This window comes from Globicephala melas, chromosome X (assembly GCF_963455315.2).
Source record: "Globicephala melas chromosome X, mGloMel1.2, whole genome shotgun sequence".
Taxonomy (NCBI): Eukaryota; Metazoa; Chordata; class Mammalia; order Artiodactyla; family Delphinidae; genus Globicephala; species Globicephala melas.
This window is the reverse complement of record NC_083335.1, coordinates 75,724,334-75,749,070: the sequence shown is the minus strand read 5'-3', so window position 1 is coordinate 75,749,070 and position 24,737 is coordinate 75,724,334. Positions and strand designations below refer to the sequence as shown.

Here is a 24,737-nt window from a genome sequence, read left to right as displayed (position 1 = left end):
TACAGGCCTCCTCACTCCACCTTCAACTTTGACCTCCAGTCTGGGCCCAGACAAGATTTTTCTCTAAATATCCATATTTTTCAGGGACAGGAAACTGCACAAAGCCTAGCTCACCATTAAAAGGTTGAGGAGGCCACTAGAGACTTTGGGGATCCCCTCAAGTTCCGTAAAAGTTGGGAAATTTGGGTGAGGGTCAATCACGAAAACAGGTCTTTACAGAGAAAAGTGAAAGCAGCCCTGGACTGGGAGCCTGGGTTCTGAACTCTAAATCTGCCCCAGTCGCTGGCAGGGTAGGTGACCTTGGGGAAGCACTTTCTCTTCTCTGGGCAGCAGCAGGCCCTTCAGTAACTGGTGGAAGCTGGACTCTATGGTCTCTTAAGGCTCCAGCGTGCCAAAGAGGCGGAGGAAGCTGGGACGCGGGCGCTGCAATTCGCTTTCCTGGCAGGTGAGTCCCTCGGCGCGGCCCAGGGGCGCGTGCCCCGGGGCCCTGTTTCTATGCCTAAGGATGGGCCCGGCAAGGTGCCAAGGGGCTTTGTAGTCCCCAACCTCTCCGCCCCCGCCTCTCCCCGCCGGCCTCTTGCTCTGGAATAAACTGCCGGGTGGCGGCCAGGGCGCCGCAGCGCTATTGCACCGCGGCCACGGAAATGGGAACGCATGCAAAATCGAAACCGAGCTCCAAGGCTCCAGCGAGCCCCATCCGGGCGGGACCGGCCCCTAGAGCTTGCGGTGTCGCCAAGCAGCGACCAGCCCGGCGTGGAGGGGGGAGTGGGGAGTCCCAGCGAGGGGCTCTGCAGCCTCTACGTCCCCTGCCAACACCACGCCCGCGCTTATTTGCATTTAAAGAGAAACGCACCAAGGAAAACAGTGGGCGAGTCGGGAAACGCCTTCTCACCGTGGCGATTGGGCCATACGCCTGCCAATCAGGACGCCGATGCCCCACCCTGTGGCTGTGGAGTCCGGGGGGAAGGGTATGGGGGAGCTGCCCAGAGCTTGGGGTAGGGGAGCCGGTGCAGGAGGTGACTGGAGCTGCGGCGGCGGCAGGGGTGGCTGTGGCGACACTCTCAGCCGTGGCAGCCAAGGTTCCAGCCCCGGCCAGGGAGGCGCAAAAGACAATAAGCGGGCTGGAAACCGGACCGGGCCGGGTAAGCATTGCGCGCGGCCAGGAGCCTCCGCCTGCCCGCCGTCCAATGCAGTCTCGCGTGCTCCGCTCTGGCCGCCTGGAGAGGAGCTCTAAGGGCTGGGCTGGTCGGCATCCGGACCGCTCTGCGCTCCCCTTTGAAACCCGCTTTGAGGACTGTCCGGTGAGGGCCAGAGCAGTGTCCCCTGGGCGCAAGCGACCGCGGCTAGAGGCGGAGAAGAGGTGGGCAGGCCGGCGGGCTATCCTGGGCCATGCCTTGGGGCTCTCGGAGGAGGCGGGGATGGGGCCCGCACGTGCTGCCCTGCGGTCTCGGGAGGGGAGCAGCCAACCAGCACTCCCAGCGGTGCATTTGTAGGCCAGGAGCTTTACAGCTTTGTTGTAGCACATTAGCTGGAACAGCTGTGTTACGCGGGTATTGCTCACCCCAGCGGCTCGTCTGCCGCCCCGCCCCGCCCCTCCCCTCCCCTCCCCTCCCCTCCCCTCCCCTCCCCTCCCCTCCCCTGCGCATCTCCTGCCTCTCCCTGTCCTCTAGGGACGAAGCCAGCGCGCTAGGCTGGGCCCGACGGGTACTTACTTTGGCGTGGATTGGGGTATCTACATTGTCTGCCTCCTCCCTGGGGGAACTTAGTTGGGCCTGTGGTCTGCTCACTTCCCTTTGGAACGTCGGCCTTGAGGCCCCAACAGCCGCGCCCCCTGCTCCTGGGCCTCCAGGCGCATCTGGCGCCCCCCCCCCTCCCGCCTCCGCGGGCAGGCGGGCTGGCAACCCGGCTCTCGCTGTACCTTGCGTTAGTGCAGCAGCTCAAGCTAGTCCTTGGGTTAGAGCTGCAAGGCCGCTTTGTGTCCCCCACCTACCCCGCCCCCCGCCCCTCGCCTCCTCTCCCCTTGGAGGGCACTGGCCGCGTTTTTCTCTCCAGTCAACGGTTTAAAAATAGCGATAAGCATGGTGGGGTGTGTGTGTGTATGTGGGGGGGAGGGTGTTCTGTGCCAGAGGCCGAGGGAGCAATTATTGTAGTAGGGAACGAACCGTTTGGGTGTGTGTGAGAGAGCTAGAGAGGCAGCCAAACCCTCCAACTTCGCAGTTACTTAAAATACCCAGGCTGCCAGGCTGCTGTCATTGTCTGCTGCAGACACCTTTGACACTGGTGACCGCTGGACTTTGCCTAGGCTTTCCGGTGGTGAGGGTTTGTGCCCTCCAGGCGCGCCACAGCCCAGGCGGCAGCTGGACTGGCTCCGCAGAGCCGGCCTCGGTTTGGCCAGACTTGTCTTGGCACGGGCCGCGGGGTCAAGGTGAGCCTTTGCCCCTCACACACTAACATCTCCCTCTGCAGCTTTGCCTGCCTGCTGCATTCATCTGGGCTGGGTGGAGGGTGCTGCGCTGTTGGACTCTGCACCCCACCCCTTGGGGATTCCAGCAGAGCCCCCTCCCCGAGTGCAGCTCCGCTCATTCGGCCCCATCCACCGCTGTGTGCCTCTGGCAATAGACTCTAGGCCTTTCTGAGGAACAAGAGGGAGGGAGCTACCTAGGGGCTTGAAAGGCTCTTCTTGGACATTTGACCCACCTCTGAGGGTGGAGAACTCTGTGGGCTGCAGGGCCCAGGCAAAGCTTAGGCACCTTTGAGAGGAGACAGTGAGATCCAATAAATCACTCACTTAAGGGAAGGCTAGCTGGGGACCTTTGTGACACTAGCCAGGACTGCAGATACTACACTACAGTCACCTCCTCTCACTTTGACCAAGCACCAGTACAGTCCCCCTACTTGCAGCTGCGCATCCCCGGCCCAGAGCTGGACATGTCCTCTGCACTGCCTCAAACCAACAGCCATCTAACATACCTGCCCTATATAACTCCCTCCCCACACCCAAACCCACTCACCCTGCACTGTCCAAATTCTCTTCCCTCTCAGCTCTGGGCCTATCTCCTTAGTGCCTTTCCTGCCTGTCTCTTGCAGTCCATGATGACCTCTTCTTTCTCAGAACTCAGAACTCCTCCAGGCTGCCTGCATCCCTTGGGCATTTTGGGGCTTAAATTATAATAGGAGACAAATAATAATTGAGTTTCCCTGCCTCTACTTTGACTCCCTGATATCATGGATGTTTGGGTTCTTTTGGAACCTCTCAGGGGGGTAAAGGAAACCTGGATCTCAGCCACAATCCCCTCAAAGCCTAGCAATGCATAGCAGTTAATGAATGCTCCGGAAGGACTTGCCATCTGTAAAGCTTTGGAGACCTTTACCTCTCCACTGGCACTTGTCCTGGTTCATATGAAAATGATTAGAAAAATGATACTGAAGGCTCAGATATTTATTGAGTATACTTAATGAAGATTGAGAAGGGGGTGGGTTACATCTAAAATTAAAAGTAAATAAATCATGATGTCTCCCTTCAATAAGCTCAGGACCTGGACTGCCCAGTCCCCAGACTACACTACCTTTGGTTGCTGATTCATGAGTCTAGAGGCAAACTACTATGGAGAGAGATGAGAGATCTGTATATACAGGGGAATTGTCCTGGGAAGCCTCCAGAAATTAGAGGGGTTTGGTTAGGCAAAGGATAGTGGTATAAGCAAAATTACGAGTAGGAGCGGGTGGCTTGCAAGCAGGCTGAGTGCAGTGACAGTCTTTTCTGGTTGATACTGTAAGGTAGAAAGGAGGTTGGGGCCCAGTGGTGGTGGTGTTCCCAAATGCCAGGTTGTGGAATGAGGATCTGATCTTGGGGGAATGGAGGAAGGGGCCATCAAAGAATGGGGAATTGGGAGGTTTTGATATTTTTGGTGTGCAGACATGCCACAATAAAATGGGATTTTAGAAAGGGTTTTAGAATGGGGTCTTAGAAAGGGATAGGAAGAGCACCATAAATTGGGCAGGTAAGAGGCCACCTTTGGATCTGAAAGAACTGGGGGGCAGGCTATCTCTAGAGGGAAACTGTATCTTGTCAGCCTCTCTTTGGCCTTGCAGGGGGTTGGGGGAAAGGAGGGAGCCTGGAGCCTACATACCAACATGGTGGAGGCTAAGTGTCCCTCAGGCCTCTGCTGATCCTTTTTCTCCCAGCTGGACAGGCCTTCACGGAGCACCAGTTTGGACACCTATGTTTACAGATGGGAATCCTGAGGCATTGGAAAGCAGCAGGGACTTGCTTAACGTCACACAGCATTTAGGGAGAGGCTGCTGCCTCCTGTGCAGTGACTCCACTGTATCGCACTGTCTCCAGCAGCCTCCATTCAACACAAATCAGCACAAATTGCATTAACTAACCCCTCATCTTACCTCACCCATTCATCAAGAGTGAAGGGATGCTAAGTTAGCTTGCTAGGAACTCCTCCCCTGGCATGTCTCTTGTGTTTTAGTCTTGGTCTACAGCCTGTCAGGGGCTGAAAGTTTCAGGAAGGGAGGTAATTGAAAGAAGTTGGCAGTCCAGTGATTCTCTCCTAGTATAGTGGAGGTTTTAAAAATTCCTCAAGAACTGTTACATTTACAATCTCTGAACCAGGGGATGAAGGGAATGAGAGAAATAGCAACAAGTCTGGCTTGCTTGTAGAATCAAAGAGGGAGAAGGGCTTCCAGCCCCCTCATTTACAGATGGGCTATAAGAGGGCATGCCCAGTGTTATTTCATCAGTGCCCCTGCCTCAAATCCTGACCTGGCAGATAGACTAGGTGATAAAAGTAAAGCCCTCGGAGGAGGCGTTTCATAGCCTTCCTGTGTCATTCATTCCTGAGTTACCCATCTCATTGCCAGGAAGTTCTTTCTCAGATCTAACCTGAGCCTCTCATGCTATGCTTAAACCAACTGTGTGTGTGTGTGTGTGTGTTGTGTGTGTGTGTGTGTGTGTGTGTGTGTGTGTGTTGGGGGGTGGGGTTGAGAGCAGCTGGCCACCATTGCTCTTCTGCTTAACAATTCATTGGAGATTTCATGGGCATTAAACCATCTCTTCCACCTCCAACTTCTGTTCTCTGAATTAAATAATCACAGTCTTTTCACCTCTCCTTGGTCTATTTTTCAAACCTGTGCGTGTGTAAGTATATCTCGAGCAAGGCAGGCAGGGAAACCAGAACCACTGCAGAGGTGCAGGTGCCAGCCGAGTGAAGGTGCATTGCTCCCCTGCACCTCCCCTTTTGGGATTAGGAGATAATATGAACAATGGAGGAAATGGCCCAAGGGAGCTTGGTGGAGTCAGAGGCAGCCATGGTGGTGCTGCAGGGGGTGGGGGTGGGGGAGCTTTGCAACCTTTTGATCTACATTTCTTGCTGCAGAGCGTTCATTGCTCTCATCTCCTACAGGGTTTTTTTTCCCCTTGCTGGGTTTCGAAGCAGATACTAACCCCTCTTCTCTAGCCAGTACTCCTCAGCCCTCCCTTTCGGGGGGCTGCAGCTCCTTCCGGAGAGAGAGGGCTAGGCCCAGACAGTTGTGGTCCCCCTCCTCTCTGTATATGTATGAAATATTCATAGGCTAGGCCTCCTGCATTCAGAAAGAGTAAAATGCTGGGTGGGCTTGTAGGGGGTAGAAGTGAGAGGCATGAGGAGTGAGGCTGGGCCACAGTACACCTCTGTTCTGCAGTGGATCCAACCAGCTAGGCGTCCAGGCCTCCCAGTGAAGCCTAAGATACCCAACATCCCATTCCCTCAACATGCCTCCTGACTCAGCAGCCACTAGAAAACTGGACACAGGACCGCCCTTTCCCCAGCTTCTCATGCATCCTGGGGGAAGCAGATCCCCGGTCCAATCTCCCATTTCTACATGGGAAAACAGAGGCCCAGAACAGGGAAGGGATTTATTTGCCCAAGGTTACATGAGAGCACAAAGCTCCTGCCCCCCAATTCTAGGCTTCTTTCTCTAAGCACACTGATCCTGATTCCCCGCCCCCTCCGCCAAACCTCAGTTTCCTTACCTGGTCTCTCACATAGGGTATGGTGCATACAGAGGGGTGGATACATAGGAAAGTCAGGAGTCTCTATTGTTCACTCCACCCAGCTGCTCCTCTGCAGGCTTTCCTCGGCTTCCTTGTCACATCTGTTTCCCTGGGGTTAACTCCTCTCTTGTTCTTCATCTGAACAGGGATGGAAGGAGGTAGTGCCTGTCTTTGATCTCACCCTTGCTGGGTTAGTACTGACATAGTGGAAGCCTTATGATGCAGGCATGACACCTTCCTTGGATACATTCCTCTCTAAGGGGGTTGGGAGCCTGAGAGGGTAGTGGCAAGTAGGTGGCTCCCAGAGCCCCCACCGTTCCAGGCAAGTTGGGTAGGCAGCCTCAGCAGCCTGAGGAGAAAGACAGAGCATCAAGAACATTCACCAGGAAGGCCTGTTTCTAGGGAGAGGCAGTGTCTGGGTGACCACACCTCCCAGACTGGAGAAGCCCCTGTATATTTGAGGCTGAAGCTAAGGGGCAGAGAAATGAGCCTAGGAAACCTGCAAAGGGCATGCAGAGAGCAAGTCTTGAAAGTCAGGCAAAGGGGTTTGGCCTTGATCCTGTAGGCAATGCGGAATATTTGGTAAGTAGAGGAGTGATGTGCTGAAATCAGGATTGTAAGAAAATGAATCTGGCAAGGGTGTGCAGGATGGATGAGATGGAAGTGGGGAGACACGGGGTGGGATTTCAGTGTCATGGCAGGGAGGAACCAGAGGAAACTCTGCTAAGACGCTTTTGTCATCCTCATAGGACCGGGAGGAGTGAGGGGGAATCTGACGAGCTGGAGTGGAGAAGGTAGCTGCAAGAGGCCCCATCACAAGGGCACGTTATTGAACATCTGCTTGGTACATGGCAAATAATCTGTCTTTTACATTTATCATCTCTAATCCTTACTGCAATTCTAGATGGTAGGTAGCATTTTCTTCATTTTATAGATAAGGCGTTTGAGTTTCAGAAAGGTTAGGCCACTTTCTCATATCCCACAGCCTGAAAGAGATGAAGCTGGCATTTTAGTTCTGGGCTGACAAACTCCAGCTAAATTAGAATTCAGTTGAACCAACGTTGTTTGAGCTCCTGCTCTGTGCTAGATATGGTGACTACTGTATAAGATGAAGGAGGGTGCATTGAGAGAAATGAAAAGGCAGACTGAGGCCTGCCAGAATGAATTGCCCAAGGCTGAGTATGTTAATTCATTTAACAGACTAGTGGTGGGGGAATAGGAGCAGGGGCTAGAGGGCCCAGTTTGGGGTCTGTGCTGCATCTAGAGTTGGTGGGATGCCCCCTTGAGAAGAGGTGCCCCTCAGGAAGCCTGCACATTAGGAGAGGAGTGCTTTCAGGGATAGCTTGGGTGGGGCTCTGCCAGCAGCTTTTACAGCTCCACCAAAGAATACCAAGCTAGACAGCCCTTCCTTCAGGTCCTGAAAAAAATGGTTTTGAGAGTAGACTTTGGCTATGGGCTTTAGAAATGGTTGATTCAAATTCCAAATCTCAAAGATCATTTTCCTTAAATAATAGCTCAAATTCTTTGTCCCCGTTTTATCTTTACCTTTATCTTTGTCCCCACTGGCAGGTTTCTGTTTGGACCTTTTTTTTTGGCCCCTCAAACTTATCTCCCAAGGAAAAGAGGAGTAGAGGAACATATTCCACGGTTTGGGAGTAGTGATGATGGGGTTGCTGATGAGGAGAACAGCCACAGGCTGGGTTGGCAGCTCTTGGATTCTGAAGTCAGCAGGCTTTCTGGAATGTGCTAGGTGGAGCCAAAATAGTGGCAGCCAGTGAGGACTGGAAATGCTTCAGAGAAGGCTCAGCTGGGTTGGGACAGGAGTGTGATGGGAGGGGGAGATGATGGCTCTTGCAGGTGTGAGGGGAACCTGCACAGTCCTTACTCTCAGTCTTCTTCCTTTGATTAGGGGCCAGAATGGTACAGCAGAATGGCATAGAATTGGGACTCAAAGAGGCCTGGAAACTGGTGTGGCTCTGTCATCATCCCACTGTGTGACCTTAGGCAAGTCTTTTCCCAAGCCTAGGCAGTTTCCTTTTCTGTGACAAGGAGTTACCATCCCCTACCAGGCCTGATTAATGGATTTCTGGGAAGGAGAAATGGGGAGTGAGGAAGTAGGGAACACTTTGTAAGCTGGTAAGTACCGTGAGTGGATAAAGGACATCCGTTGATTTGCATTTCCTTTGATGCTGGTACTTTAGCTGAGTTTGAATTGTTGACCTTTCTGGCTTGGGCTAGAGAACCTGGCTACCTGAAATTCCCAGATAATCCAGAGCTGTTAGCCAGTAGCTGATTTGAGGCAACATTTTGAGTTCCTGAATGTCAAAGATTGGCTAAAAGAACAAGTAAAGCCTCCTGTGAGATAACTGTACAGTCACTCTCATTTACCATTTGGGTAAACTGAGGCCCAAGGAGGTTTGGTGACATACCCTTAGAGCACTGGGGAGCACTTTAGTCAACCCTGACTGAGGTAGTTTTGCTGCTAGAAACTGTCCAACTATAGTTTGAATAAAATACATATAAAACTAGTCGCCATGTTTTAGAGCCTCTGTTATATAATGCATTTTATTTGGTACTTTATATACATCGGTTTTGTTCCTTAAAATAGCTTTAAGAGGTAGGCACTTTCAATAGCATCATTTACCAGTTGGGGAAACTGAAAGAACTTGCTGGATTTCCCCCAGGTAGGCAGAGCTGATTACAGTGCAGAACTGGCTGACTCTCAGGGAGTGGGGGGCTGGGCTTCCTGTCCTTACTACTCCTTCCTTAGACCACCCTCCTCCACATACATGAGGGCAGGATGGGCCCAGAGTGGGCTTGCTCCCAGGAAAACTTCTTGGAGGAGGTCTGGGAAACTATGACTGGTTGAGGCCATGCCTCTGGAGCTACTGCGTAAATCCACACACTTCTTCCCTGAACTCAGCCTTCTCTAAGTTGGCTGAGCTGGCCCCAGGAAATAGGGCTGGGAGCAGAATGTTTAAGACTTGGTGGAGCTGTTACCTCCTTATGGAGAAGGATTCCTGGGGCAGGTTTGTGACTGGTCTCCTGCCTGTATTTTGAGAGGAGGGGAGAAGGAAGAAGCTCTGCCCTAGCTCTGCCCTAGCCTTTCACTGGTCTGAGAATGGCCTGAGGCTGGCCTTGGGAGCAGGGATGCCCACAGCCCAATTCTGGCCATGCTAGCAACAGCTGTCGCAAGTGGCCCCTGCCAGGGACCACAGAGTAGCCTTAGAGGGTTCCCTCACCCACCAGTCCACCTGAAACTTAGACAGCCATACAGGTTGAGGAACCTAAGGGTGGAGGGGCTCTGCATTTAGCAGGACCACTTTCTTGGCAGGAACCATGAAGGGAGCCAGCCTCAGCCTAGGGGAGCTGCAGAATCTGTCCCTTTGCTGTCCCCTTCGCCTTCTGCCCCACCTCACTCTCCTGACCAGTGTACTCTGTGGCCCCGAGTAACGGCAGCATAGCCCACTGGGGAAGGACAGCATTGGGACCTGGTGAGGTAGTAAGGTGTATGGAGAAGGGGCCTGGGCCAGAAGTGGCTAGGTGGGGCTGGGCTAGGGGGCTACTAGCTATGGGTGATTCCTGCCACCTCCTGTCCTACTGTCTTGCAGGGGGATACAGGGAAGAGACACTATGAGTGGGGTACATGGCTCTGGGAGGGACAAGGCAGGGAGGTAGGAGACAGCATAGTTTCAAGGCTGGTCCTTGCCAGCAAAGATAACCCTGGGCCTAGTTAGGAGGAAAGCCTGAAGCTGGAGGAAGAGAATTTCATTCCCAGGGATACAACCTTGCCTAGTTCACCCACTCCCACCACATACACAGAGGGCTTTTTAAACTGCCCTTAATGGAGGACTTTGTATAAATCCAGGAACATGTCTTTAAAATCCCCTCACACCTGGCTCTTCCTCAGCATGAGCCAAGGCAGCTAGTCCCTTGGACTTCCTGTAGTGAATGGCTTTCTCAAATGAGTGGCCTTTTACACATGGTCTACTACTTTCTAAGAAACTGGGATCTGACCTGAAATAATGGTAATGCCAACCTTTCTCATTTGCTTTGCACTTTACAGTTTACAAAGTGCTTTTGGTGTCTATTATCCCATCTAACCTCACATTACTGCAGTGGACTGGGGAGATAGAGGGGGTAGATAGAGGAGATATTTTGATCTCCATTTCACAAGCACCCAAGGCTCAGAGGAGTGCCTTGGCCTGGTCAGGGTCCCTTGGCATGGTATGCAACACAGCCCTGTGGCCCATGGCTCCTTCCACAACATACTGCAGATCCCTGTGACAGGGAAGGGGACAATGTAGAGAGCAGTGGGCTGGCCTCTACTCCAATGGAGCACAGAAGCAAGGGCAAGAGAAAGCCCAAAGGGACTACCCTCAAGCCAAGGCATCAAGGTTCTGGAAAGCAGCCCTCTTTGAGATTCAGTCTGCCTAATTCTTCTGTTCACAGGAATTCCAGCTCCAAAACCAGTAGGACAATTAAGCCTTTGATTCACAAGGATGGGTAAGCCCATAAGGTTTTTCACTTAGCCCTTGGTCTTCCTTGATGACTAGTCTTGCCCATCCTTTCCCCTAAATAATTGCTGTTTTTACTCACTCCTGTCTAACAAGGCCCAGATTGAATGCCTCCTTATCAAGGCAGCTTTTCTGAGCCCAGGAGCTGTCTTTCTGCCTTTCAAGTTTATCCTGGGATATGATCACAAGGTCTGAAGAATGATACTTCAACACTCTGCTTAAGCAATAATGGGGACTCTTCTCTAAGGCCTGCATCATATTGTGCCTTCAGACTATTATATATAGGTTTTTCTACCTGTTAGCCTAGGGGATCCCCAAAAGCAAGGACTGGGGTTTCCCCTTCTGGCAGCACTGAGCTTAATAACTATCATTTAACCAAATGTTCTGGAGAGGTTCATTTCATGAATTCCACAGAGGGGAGTAGAATTTCACAAATAACTCCATTTATTGCCACCCCATCTCCTCAATGCCCAGCACCATAATGACAACACTGTCAGTAATTTCTGGGCTGAGGTAAAAACATCTGTGCTCTGGAAAATGAGCGATTCAGATAGATGATAGGGCCCTTATTCCCATACGACCCTGGTGCAGAGGACTCTGAGTGTATGTGTGTATGATTGTGTATTTGAGGGGTAGCACTGTCTATTGTGGGCCTATCAGTTACAGGGCTGAGCTGGAACAATGCCATGTTAAAGTATGTCACACAGAATCAAAAAAACAAAAACCTAACTTGAGCAAATGGCAATACAGATCTCTGCAGAGAGGGGATCAGATGAGGTTTCTTTTTTCTCTTATTTTCTGGATAACCAGCCATTATCTTGCTCCTAGTTTAATATTCAGTTCTGCAGAGCCCCTGATGGAAGCCTGGATCACATTGATGATTCAAGTGTCAGGCCAAACAAGGCACAAGGCACAAAGTTAATATTTGCTAGACAAGATCAGGGACTCCAGCAAGGTTCCTCTAATGAGGTCAGAGGTCAGAGGCCAGAGTGTAGCTGCCAGGCTCTCTCCACCTCCAGTGCTGATCCTTAGTTTCACTGCAGGTGAATGTGTGAGTGTTATTACCGTGGCAACCAATCACAGGGCTGATGTGCTGGCTAGCTGCTCTTAGGACAACAGTGTTGCTTGCCTCTCCTTCTCTCTCTCTGGCTCCCAGCAGCTGTTCTGCCTCCCTGCCCTACCCAAGCTCCTTATCTGCTGGCGGCTACCCTACAGAGAGGGGACAGTGGTGAGGGACTTTCCAGGGAAGTGTCATTGGGTTTTAGCAGGCTGGTCACTGATCCAGCTGTCAATCAGTTGTAGTCACTGGAATCAATACATCAGACAATGGGGTTGGGGAGGGGGATATGTTGGGGTAGGTGCTGGCTAGCTCTTCTTTTTATTCCATCTCTGTGACATTTGGATATTTAGAGGATTGGGAGCTTAGACCAGAAGGGTGTGTCTTGCACCAGGTTTGTTTATTTATTTATTTATTAATTAAAAAAAATTATTGGAGTATAGTTACTTTACTATATGTTAGCATATAGAAACTAATGTTTTGTTAGTTTCTGTTGTATAGCAAAGTGAATCAGCTATACGTATACATATATCCCCTCTTTTTTGGATTTCCTTCCCATTTAGGTCACCACAGAGCATTGAGTAGAGTGCCCTGTTGCACCAGGTTTATTTATTTAAATAGCTGTTGAGAGCCTAACTCCCAGACCAGGGACATGAATCATGTGGAGTTGTGCCTTCAAGGAGTTCCCTTTCTAGATAGGGAGCTAGATGGGGGCCAAAGTAACGAAAGGAGCAGAGAAGAAACAGTCTGCCTCATGGTTCTAAAGTGGAACTTGGAGGTTTCAGTTGCTGAGGGCCACATTAAAATCTGTTCCGAGCAGGACAATCACTAGAGAGTCTGACCTAGACCTACCCCTCACATAACCACTATGACAGGGAGGTATTTCTAGGTGTCTTGGACAGAGGATACTGAATCCCAGCGAGTACCTTGCCCCAAGGCTACCATGCCATCTTAGCTGATCCTGGATTGCAGCTCTGGAATGTGGGTATGCAAGGCTTCTACTCTGAGCTTTTGCAGGTATGAGCATGGTCCTACAGGCAATTTAGGGAGCCTGGGGAAGAAGGTGAAACTTCAGGTCTACTTTTCTACCCAGCCCAAGGCAAAATGTCAGTGAGAGCCCTGGCTTATGTGAAATTGAGGCCTGGATGTTGCAGAACCCAGTGAATACTTAGTAGGCTATTTTGCCAGATGCTTTTCAAAAATTCTGTGTCATAAGAGTTGACTTCCCTTCTGCCTTTCCTGCCTCTCTACTCCACCCCCTTTGATAATCCCTCTCATGACCAATAGTACCATGGGCCTTTTTCATATCTGCAGTTCCCCCTGCCCAGTGCTCCCCTGAGCTTAAGGTGACCTGAAGTGAGTGGACCCAGCAAGTGGGGTAGGGGTGATGGCTGCCTGTTGCTCAGTGTAGGGTTTTGCTGCCTTGGGGCCCAGAGGAGGCTGGCCCAGCAAGTCAAGCATATGGAGTGCATTAAGGTTTTCCCTACATTTTCTCTTACTTTCTGGTTCCACTCAAGCCTGAAACCACAGACACCTGTGAAAACAAACCCAGCCTGGTTGCTTGCTCACCAGTACTGTCTCTCTGTCTTTGTCTCTCTCATCTTCAGCCCCAACTGTGATGCTTCCTGACTGATGATGTTATAACAGTGCCCAGAAGCCAGAAGGCTGCATTTTTCAGCTGAACATACCGGAGTTGTCCCCACCATCATGGAGACCCAAAAGGATGAAGCTGCTCAGGCCAAGGGAACAGCAGTCTCTGTGGATACCCAGGACCAATGGGCAGAGAAAGGAGCCAAGAGCAAGGCAGCTGAGATGACAGAAGGGCCAGCATCAGAGCAACCCTCATCTGGCCCAGGTAGGCTGAAGAAAACTGCCATGAAACTCTTTGGTGGCAAGAAGAGCATCTGTACCCTGCCTAGTTTCTTTGGAGGGGGACGAAGCAAAGGTTCTGGGAAAGGCAGCTCTAAGAAGGGTCTTAGCAAGAGCAAGACCCACGATGGCCTGAGTGAAGCAGTCCATGGCCCTGAAGACATTGTCAGTGAAGGAGATGGCCTCTCCTTACCTTTGCCTGAGTCATCCTGCCGACTTCCCGGCTCTCAGAGTGCCCATGGATCTTTGGAGGCAGACTCCAGACGCAAGACGTCTGTGGCTGGAGCCACAGAGAAAGCTAGGGCTGAGAAGGCTCCCTTTGTGCCCAAGCCAAAAAAAGGCCTGAAAGGTTTTTTCAGCAGTATCCGCCGTCACCGGAAGAGCAAGGTCTCTGGGGCTGAGCAAAGTGATCCAAGAGCCAAGGAGCCTGAGGGGGCCAGAGACAGGCCTCATGAGCATGTGAGCTCAGCCCTTCTGTCCCACACTGAGAACCTCCAAGCCCCAAGAAAGGAAAATGCCAAATCCCAAGATGTCCCTGGGCCAAAAGTTTCTTCAGTACCAGAGACTTTTCCAGCAGCCACTGAGCAGACAGCCTGCAAAGATCCAGAAAAAACCATGGAGGCCTGTGCCTCAGCACTCCTGCAGCCCAAACCTGCCCCTGAAGCCAGTGGCCCAGAGGAGCCCCATAGCCCAGAAACAGGGGAGAAGTTTGTGTCAGGAGAGGTAAATCCACCCAATGGCCCTGTGGGGGACCAGCTGAGCCTCCTCTTTGGGGATGTCACATCCCTGAAAAGTTTTGACTCACTGACAGGTTGTGGTGACATAATAGCAGAACAGGACATGGACAGTATGACAGACAGCATGGCCTCTGGAGGCCAGAGGGCCAACCGAGATGGGACCAAACGAAGTTCCTGCCTGGTGACCTACCAAGGAGGGGGCGAGGAGATGGCCTTGGCTGATGATGATGACGAGGAAGAAGAGGAAGAGGAGGTGGAATTAGAGGAGGAAGAAGAGGAAGTCAAGGAGGAAGAAGACGATGACTTAGAATATCTGTGGACAAGTTCCCAGGTGTACCCAAGGCCCATTCTAAATCCAGGCTACCATCCCACCACATCCTCAGGCCACCTTGGTTACATGCTCCTTGACCCAGTTAGGTCTTATCCTGGCCTAGCCCCTGGGGACCTTTTGACTCCTCAGAGCGATCAGCAAGAGTCTGCCCCCAATAGTGATGAGGGTTATTATGACTCCACCACACCTGGACTTGAGGATGATTCAGGTGAGGCCCTGGGGATTGTCCGCAGGGATTGCTTGCCCCGAGACAGCTATAGTGGCGATGCCCTCTATGAGTTCTATGAGCCAGATGATAGTCTTGAGAACTCCCCACCTGGGGATGACTGCCTTTATGACCTCCATGGTCACAGCTCTGAGATGTTTGACCCCTTCTTGAACTTTGAGCCCTTTTCTTCCTCTCGGCCACCTGGGGCAATGGAGACAGAGGAAGAACGGCTAGTGACCATCCAGAAACAGTTGCTGTATTGGGAGCTTCGGCGGGAGCAGCGAGAGGCCCGCGAGGCATGTGCCCGAGAGGCTCACACCAGGGAGGCCTACACCCAAGAAACTCACACCAGGGAGGCCCATGCTCGAGAGGCCCACACCCGGGAAGCTTATGTCAGAGAGGCCCGAGCTCGAGAGGCCTATGCCAGGGAGGCCTGTGGCCGAGAGGTCCGTGCTCGAGAGGCTCAAGTCCGAGAGGTCCAAGTCCGGCAGGAGAAGCCCATCATGGAGTATCAGATGAGGCCTTTAGGGCCATCAGTGATGGGCCTGGTGGAAGGGGCATCAGGGGCCTCTCAGACTTCCCACAGAGGAACCACCTCAGCTTTCCCTGCCACTGCAAACAGTGAGCCAGACTGGAGGGACTTCCGTCCTTTGGAGAAGCGTTTCGAGGGAACCTGCTCCAAGAAAGATCAAAGTACTTGCCTGATGCAGCTCTTCCAGAGTGATGCTATGTTTGAGCCAGACATGCAAGAAGCAAATTTTGGAGGATCTCCCAGGAGGGCTTACCCTACTTATTCACCCCCTGAGGAGCCAGAGGAAGAAGAGGTTGAGAAGGAAGGGAATGTCACTGTGAGTTTCTCTCAGGCCCTTGTGGAGTTCACCAGCAATGGGAACCTCTTCTCCAGCATGTCTTGCAGCTCTGACTCTGACTCATCCTTCACTCAAAACCTCCCTGAGCTGCCCCCCATGGTGACCTTTGACATTGCTGATGTGGAACGGGATGGGGAAGGCAAGTGTGAAGAAAATCCTGAGTTCCACAATGATGAAGACCTTGCAGCCTCCTTGGAAGCTTTTGAACTGGGCTACTACCAGAAACGCGCCTTCAACAGCTACCACAGCCGATTCTACCAAGGCCTACCCTGGGGTGTGAGCAGTCTCCCTCGATACTTGGGACTGTCTGGCATGCACCCTCGTCCTCCGCCTGCTGCCATGGCCCTCAACAGGAGGAGCCGCTCCCTCGACACTGCTGAGACCCTGGAGCTGGAGCTCTCCAATTCTCACCTGGGCCAGGGCTACATGGAGTCTGATGAGCTTCAGGCTCAGCAAGAAGATTCAGATGAAGAAGAGGAGGAAGAATGGGGCCGAGACAGTCCCCTGTCCCTCTATACTGAACCTCCAGGGACCTACGACTGGCCTGCCTGGGCTCCCTGTCCTCTCGCAGTGGGGTCAGGCCCTGCAGGAATAAGTCCTAGCCAGTTGGGTGGGCCTTCCAGCCAGTCTCTATATGGACAGGCAGTCTGTTGCATATCTCCTGTCGCCATGTCAATGTTGCTGTCAGTATCAGGGCCAGAGCCAAGGGCACCTGGGGAAGCCAAGTCTCAGCTAGCTCGACCTTCGCACTTACCCCTGCCCATGGGCCCTTGTTATAACCTTCAGCGGAAGGCCTCCCAGAGTCCGAGGGCCAGGCCTCGAGATGTGCTGCTGCCTGTTGATGAACCCAGTTGCTCCTCCATTCCTGGAGGCTTCAGCCCCAGCCCTCTGCCCCAGGCCAAGCCTGTAGGCATTACCCATGGCATCCCTCAGCTGCCCAGGGTCCGGCCTGAGCCCCCAGAGCCTCAGCCCATTCACTATGGGGCTTCCAGCCTTGACCTGTCAAAGGAGAGGGCTGAGCAAGGTGCCTCTCTCCCCACCAGCTACTCCTCCACTGCCATGAATGGAAACCTAGCTGAGTAGTCATCATCAGTTCTGGAGTGGGGGGCGTGGGGCCTGAGCATGTGAATGGGGATCAGGGTTGGGCAGAGGGGTGGGGGGTGGGGGTTGCTGTTTAACTTGAAAATCCTTTTGGCCAAGGAAAGCTCCTATGAGTTTTCACCTTTTTTTTTCCCCACTTCCCTTGTCTGCCATCTGTGGCCACATTCAGCTCAAGTACATCTGCCCTGGGAGATTGCTGCTGCTGCTGCTGTGCTTCAATTTTCGCTTTTGGGTTTTTTTCTTGTGACCCGTGCAGGGTTTGGGATGCTGTAATTTTGTGCCTATTCCAGTTGCCAAGGTAGTGATTTTATATATATATATAGCATGCATCCTTGACACAGACTGAACCCTTAGCACCCTCCGCAACTTCTCCACCCAGTGAATGATGAACCACTGATGAGCAGCCGCATCTACACTGCCTCCCACTTGGGGACAGGGAGCTTGTTTGCTGTTAGCAATGTGAAATTACGGTACAGATCCCCCTACCCCTACTTCCTTTGGTCTTGGCATAGCTGCCACCATTACATCAGATGATATAATCTATTAGCCCCAGCTAGCTGTCCTCAGAGAGGATCAAGTAGCATGTGTCTCACTGCCTATTGCTGTGGACTTTGGCATCATAACCAGATGAGGGCCTTTTATCCTGGCCTGCTACAGCTTGGGTTGAAGACAAAAACGTTAATTCCCTTAATGGAGTGATCAAATTCATCTCGTTGCAAACAGAAGACAAAATAGCGTTCTATTGTAGACACTGCCATAAGTCTTGAGCTCTGGAATGATAGGATTTTTTCCTTCTTTGTTTCTTCAAGCTTGTAACTTCCTGAATTGCAGATGCTTTTGAATTTTGGTTCTTTTTTCCTCCAAAGGAAATTTTTATTATCTCATTACAAGGAACACATTCTTTTAATTGATATACAGGAAGAGAAGCGGCCTAAATTAGGTTTGGCTGTAGGGGCTGGGGTTTTTGCAGGTTGCAAGAGGATAGAAAAAGGAGGTTCATTTGTCCAGCCATCAGGAGAGAGGATTTCATACATTGCAGAGCTCATGGCAACTCAGCTTCTTTTGGGAAAATTTCTTCCCCCTTAAAGACAAAAACTTCCTTAAGCCTTGCCTACCCCTTCACTGGATTCAGTAAAGAGGCTCCATGCTAGCATTCCCAAGAGACAGGACACCAAGGGCATTTAGGCTGCTGTTCCAGGCTCTCTAAAGACCTTTCATTTTCCAATTAGCCAAGTTCTTAGCATCATCAAAGGACCGTGCTTCTTGAGAGAAAAGACTGTGACCTGCCCTTACTCTGCCAAGCTGAAGGACTGATTTGTGTGGTAATTGCAGCCCTTTATGGAATGAATGGCACCCTCCCTTCTGCATTCACACAGTTTTCATGTTAAACTAGCTTGGAAATATTTGTGGGGAAGAGTTGCTGTCAGGAAAACATCGCAACAGGCTAATCTTGCTAGGCTCTACCTCATTAATCACCAACATGAGAGGGGTCCTTTTAAATTTCTTTATTGGAAATGGTTATGGAACATTTTTTACCTGGATATGTTGACCCAAATTATGATCCTTGCTCCCCTTACCCTGTCCCTATCCCCCACCCATCTCCATGCCAGTTAAGAGAAGTGGTAAACAGGGCTCTTGCTATTCCCAAGATATGGCAACTTAGCTTAGGAACAGATGCTGTTGGCCCCCCAAGTCAAGATGACTGTGGGCAAACCGCCACCTGGACAAGGGATGTGTCTGTGCTGGTCTTTGTCACCATTTCTCAGATTGGGGTTGGCCCAGTGCCCCTCACCACAAAGAGCAAACCTGGATGGTAGAAGCTGTACCCCTGGAAGCACCACATGAATTTGCATGGCACTGACACCAACACTCAAGGGACCCAGACCATCTCTCCAGGCTGACTTTGTCTGCATTGTGAAGAAATGCATTAGTCATGGAGCTGGAGAATCAAAGAGGGTGAGGAAGGCCCTCCTCACCCCTAGCACAGCATTCCAGGAGAGAAGTGCCCAAATTCTGGCCTCTCACCAAAGCTGACCTATGAGAGTGGGGCTGAAATTGGCCTGGCTGTTTGGCAGGCAGGAAACACTCACCAAATGCCTTTACAACAGGGGAAAACCCACCACTTGCCTCTTCTGCCTCTGCTTGTCCTTCATGGCAGCCTAAGCTGCTGTTTATATGTGGACTGTGCCAGCCACAGCAGGTAGTAGAGCCATCACCAACCTCCAGAGCCTGCTGAGTCTATCTGAGAAGAGAAAAAGTAGGTTGTCAGCCTTTGGCCAAGGGCTGAGAGCTGCCCTCTGTAACAAGAGGGCAGCAAGAGGTGCCACCTCTGCAGGGGGCAGTCATAGCCTTGACATACTTTGCTGGGCTTTGGAAGGTCGCATATCACAGTAAGTTTTAGGACTGAGCATCAGCTCATGGTTTGAACATTGTTGCCTGCAAGTCCTTTCACTGTCCCGGCCAGCCCAGAGACAGGATCCTCACCAGCAAAAGTAAGGCAGTCAGGGTGCATGGCTGCAGAAGCAGGCTCCTCTGAGTCTCACTCTAGATCCAAGCAGTTCATGGCTGAATCCCAGCTGCAGCCTAGAAGAGGAAGGAAGACTGGCTGGGGACTCATGATGACAGAACAGGGTGACACTGGGAGAGCCAGTCAAGCTCCAGGCCTCTCCCCAAGCATATGCCAGTGTTTGCTTAGCTAACACCAAATATGTCCCGGACTACTAAATGTGTAGGTGTAAAGTCCACAAATGAACACCATTTCTGCACTGCAAGGTCATGGGATAATGCTTTTGGATATGACTTCAAGGGAAGATATGACTTGAGAGAAGGTGACTGCTCTTATCTTGCTACCCAGCAAGCAGGCTTATGTAGTGTCAGCTCTGATCCTGAGAATTCTCAAATGAGACTGGTCTTCAGGGGACCAGTGACTGGATAGAGAAGGCCACCTAGAAGGTCTCTCCCAGGGCTGTCAGTTTCTTAGTGCTTTAACACCTTCAAGGAAGTCCTGCCTTGGGGCTCAGTTAGGGCCTGCCCCAATCGTCTGGACTCAGCTTGGGCACCAGTCCATGAGCCTCCTGGGCCAAAGGCTTTGGTCAAAACCAGTCTTTCTCCCTCAGTACTGTACCAAGGAGGGAAGTAGCTTCCCACACCCAGGGTGCATTCCCCTCATCCTGCTGCCAGTGAATTTCCCACCCTTGCCAGTGCTACCACCCCACCTACCCTCGGCCCCTGGGCCCAATAGCTAGAGGGAGGCATAGGGGGGTTAGCAGGGAGACTTCAAGTTTACCCATGTGTATGTTGCATCCAAGTTGTTTTTAATATATATATATATATATATCAAAAGTCAATTATCTATTTTTGTATTGTTTGCATTTTATATTCATGGAAAACAATGTTTATCAATTGTTCTTTTCTGATATATTTTATTTTTAAGCGGTGCTGTTTACAGTTTTAGACAAAACGAAGATGACACAAAAATTGCTGCTTGTGCAGAGGGCTGGCATCTCAATTGCCCAGGACTCTCGCTCTTTCCCCTCTCCCCATCCCTGATGTATCGTACTGTCCATACCCTCCCTCCATGATAGGGACAGCAGAAGATGCCCAGGTACTAAGACAAATGCCAGGTGACTCAGGCATGTGGAACCTGGTAGACAGTGTGTTGTTTATGGTTTATTTTTTTCTTTCAGACCTTGCCCTTACCCGTGTATAGACCTTCTGTCTCTCTTTCCTCTTTATGTTTTGTGCTCTAGTTTTGAAACCAGAGTGCCCACGTTTTGCTATTTGTCGTGTTGAGTTTCTCCAAAGGAGCATTTTGGGGACATTCTCCGCCCAGTGAGGAGGGCAGGGGGTTTCAACTATTCCCCCTCTCCCCAAGAAGCTGGGGGAGATGGATGGAAGTGATGCTTGAATCATCAGGAATTGACCATCTCATTGAGGAAACCCTTACATGGGACTTTCCAGGAGCTCAGTTGATTGTGATATTCACCCAGAAGAGACGTTGGGGAATTCCTTGACCCCTCTTGCTGCTTTGGGGGAATCTGTTCCTCTGCCGCCATTCTTACTCCCCTGCCCTGCTCCAGCTCACACATGGATGGGACTTTGGGGAATAGTGACTGTTAGGGTGATGGCTTGCTGGCCTGATCCCTACTTTTCCATCCTATAGTCACTCCAAAGAAGAAAATCCACATGGCGTGTATATGTGTGAGGGTTGGGCCTACTGAGAGGCAGGGCTTTAATTATTATTCTTGTTACTATTGGTGCTTATTTTCCCTGATGTATATGGGGTGGGGGGGGGGAAGAAACCAGGAATGTATATTTAGGTCATGTTAAATAAAACGGCTGGGGGACAAAGGGAAGAAATTAGAAACTGCAGTACATCCTCACCCCAGGTGTAAGAGTTCTTTCTCTCCCAGTGCAAAAAGGGGAGCATGGCCCCTGGATGTGCCCTAACTTCCCCTTCCCTATCCCTGAGACATCATGGAATTGCCTGGATTGTGATCTCTCCAATCCTAGTTCTCATTGACATCTGGATATCTTGATGCACTGCCTGTTTGTAACAAATATTTCTTTTGCTGAATGCTAATAAACTGGGTTCAAGAGGGACCCCCAGTCACTAAAGTGCATTCTTGTGGTTTGTTCCACAGCAACATGCCTGTGACCCATGGTTGTTGGGTTTGCCCTTGAAGGGAAATGAAAAAAAGCAAGGGGGTGTGTGGGAGTCAACAAGTAGGGGGAACAGAAGCCAGAGCTGAAACTGAAAGTAGAGGAAACTTCAGTTCATCCAAGCCATTCCCTGCATCTCAGTCTGATGATGTGTTGCTCTCCATCACACCATGCATGCCCTGAGACCTGCCTGGGGGCTGGCTAGCACTTCTGAAATTAGCCTCAGTTCATGTAAGTGTGCTGGCTTCCCCACCAGCCAGGAGGCAGAGGTGTGGACCTCCTACTGATGGCTCCAGCAAAAGGATGCATCTAATGGTGGGACTCTCAGACCAACCTGAAAGGAATAGCATCCTTTACCCAGGCCTGTGGGCAGAGATGCTGGCCAGGCAGCTGACTGCCCCACCTATTCAGCTGTGGGAATGATTGGGGAGCATGTGGCTTCTGCCCCTTATTGCAAGGCAGCTCATCTGTTGGCACCAGCAACAGATGTCACCTGGGTCAACAGATGTCACAGCAACAACTCAGTCACCTGTGTCATATCGTGATATCCAGGCCTGTCCAAGCCTAGGCAGTAATCACCTTCCCTTTTCTATTACCCACATAAAGGCCTACCTGTGCCATCAAACAGGAGAAGGTGATTGTGCTAATGGCTCAGGTTTCTCTAATCCAAACTCTTGCCACTGGCTCCTGGTAAGCAAGGGCATCTGGCACCTGTTGATGGGCTTCCTTGAGTTCTGCCCAATTGCCATGTACAAGCCAGAAGGCCTGAAATAGCAGCTGCTTGAATGTGCAGTGGATAGTGTTGCTAGGCTCCCTGGGGCCCCTTTTCAGACTAGATAATAAGCTTGATGGCCCTCAGGACCTCGTGAATCAAGCAAAGCCAAAATAGAAGCAAATTCCAAGAGAGAAAAGAGAACATCCTGGGAGGGAAGTTGATAATGTATAGAAATGGAATTGTCCGCCCTGGGCTGCTCATGAAAGGAAGAAGAGTGTTGTAGCTGCTCAGGGAGCTTTTGGAGCAAGAGTTTCTGGGAAGGCCTTATTACATCCATTGGAAATTCACGGGAGTCATGGAGTCAGGGAGGCTGGGCCTTCTGCCCTAATCTTTGCCCCTCATTAATCTATGAGGACTTGGGCAAATCCCTTCTCCTTCTGAGTCTCAGTTTCCCCAACAATAATATGCGGGTGGCATGGGCATAGATTTGACTAGACTAGTTTCCGTATGCAAGACAGAAGATTGGGCTACCTCAGAGTGACCAATGGAACTTTGTCAACTACATAAGTCCAGCACTTCCCACACTGATTCTAACTCAGTTGGCCTTGGGGGGAGTTCTTTTTGTGGTACCCGACATGACTGATGTATTGCACCTCTTCCTGTTCTGCTGTGACTGATAGCTACCTTCACTGTGACCTCCTGGGGAGTCCTTTGCAATACTAGAGAGGGCCATTGGTGGAGGGAACCTCCTAAGATCTTCCTTAGATCATCAAGAAAACTGGCTCAGTTAGCTCTAGTGCTATTTTCTGGTCTGCTTGAGGGCTGGGGTTGTGCCTAGCAAATGGGCTTCCTTTGTTCTCAGTTTCTGTTTAGAGCAGATGGAAACCCTGCAGAGAAGAGAACTTTGTGCAAGACTTTTGGAGGATGCTGTGGGCAAGCTGCTAGCTCCCCACTGCCCCCACCCTGACTGGGCTCTGGGCCCTACTGACTGTGTTCCTCTTCTGGATAATTCCTAGACTTTGGCCTGCATGACTTTCAGGAGCCAAACCTAGCCAATAGGAGCAAGTGACCTGTGGTAGCACTTTCTAGTCTGCAAATTCCTTCTATCTCCATTTTCTTCTAAAAGGCCCCTGAAGCAGGTGGGCAGAACAGATTATTTTATACCCAGTTTACAGTTAAGGAAATGGAGGCATAGAGAAGTGAAATGACTTGCTCATGGTGATCTAGAACATTGACTGCAAATCAGGGTTGGAAAGAGGATGGGCAGGCTGGGGTGGAAGATGTGGTGGAAGAGAAAGATTAATAATAATAATTTTCCAAACACATAATAATATCATTGATGTGTGCCAGGCCATAGACACTTTACATTATCTTGTGTAATCCTTACCTTAACTGTATGAGGTCAACATTGTTGTTATCTGCATTTTCAGATAAGAAAACAGGACCTCAGAAACGTTAAGACCCTTGTCAAAGTTCACACAACCAGATAAATAGACTTCAAATCTCCTGCTATTTCTGTTGTAGTGAAGCTGCTGTTACAATGTACATTATGGGTGCTAGGGGTGAATCCCAGCAATGTTCCCAGCAGCAGGCCCAAAGTCAGAGCATCCTAAAGCTAAAAGGGACCTCTGGCTGCTTCCTTATCCCACTGAGCCCAGCCTAACTTCCCAGCTCCAAGCCCAGGTCAGAGGCCCTTGTGAGCCCAGGGAGCAACCCCTTTCCCCCACTCCCACCTGAAGCCTTGGATCTCTGGGAATTGTTCCCAGCCAGGTGGGCCCAACCCTCCTCCCACTTAAACCTGCTAATAAGCAGCCTGGGAAAAATGATGAATAGCAGAGTGAATCAATAGACATGAGCCTGGAGAACTGACCTCTGTCCACTCAGACCTTCACCATCAATTGGAGCATTGCCTCATGAAGAGTTACTTAATTGCAAATCACTTAATAGTCACAGTGGGAAAGTCTCATTCTCTGGAAGAATAATTGCTGTCTGATGGGCTCTTGAAGGCTGCTCCTTCAGTTTCTCTCCTGCTTTTCCACTTCCTCCTGGATGCCTGAGCATATTTTCTAAGTGGTTCTCCCAGCCCATCAAGAACCTCATGAGGTTTCCCACAATTTCTTGTGGGCAAGAAATAGTCCTTGTTTGTTTTATTTAAAGTAACTGAATTCTGACTCCAAACCTCCCATCCTAGCAGGGAAGCAGAAAATTCCATGTTTGTCATGACTGGGGACCCACTCAAGGTGGCACTGGAATCCAAGGGGTACTTCGATTACCCAGAAATTAAGGCAAGGACAACTAATCTCTAATCTATTCCAGTCACCACTGATACCCTCATTTTCCATGCCAGCAGTGAGGGAAGGGAAGGTGAGAGCTCTGAGGTCCTAGGTCCTGCCTCCTTCTGGGTACCTTAGAGCCATCTCCTCCCCATCTTTGAGGCACTGCCCTAAGCAGTGCTTGTGTTTCTCTACTGCCCCAGACTCAGGAGCTCTCCCTTTCCAGGTGGGGCTGGGAGTGGTAGGGATCTCTGTTCTTTTATTTTTTTCTCTCTCTGGGCTTTTCCTTCTCCTTTATGACTATATATCTTCAATGGGATTGTCATACTTTTATAAAAGAATGATAGATTCGGTG

The 24,737-nt window shown here is 50.8% G+C and overlaps 1 protein-coding gene across 1 annotated transcript; it reads left to right on the top strand.

The window, feature by feature from the left end:
- The first annotated feature begins 976 nt into the window (after positions 1–976).
- Positions 977–16,722, top strand: AMER1 (APC membrane recruitment protein 1). The gene is made up of 2 exons (XM_030851382.2): positions 977–1,142; positions 13,225–16,722. The coding sequence occupies exon 2, from the start codon at positions 13,325–13,327 to the stop codon at positions 16,712–16,714; it is 3,390 nt and encodes a 1,129-aa protein (XP_030707242.1). The 5' UTR covers positions 977–1,142; positions 13,225–13,324; the 3' UTR covers positions 16,715–16,722.
- Positions 16,723–24,737: the final 8,015 nt, after the last annotated feature.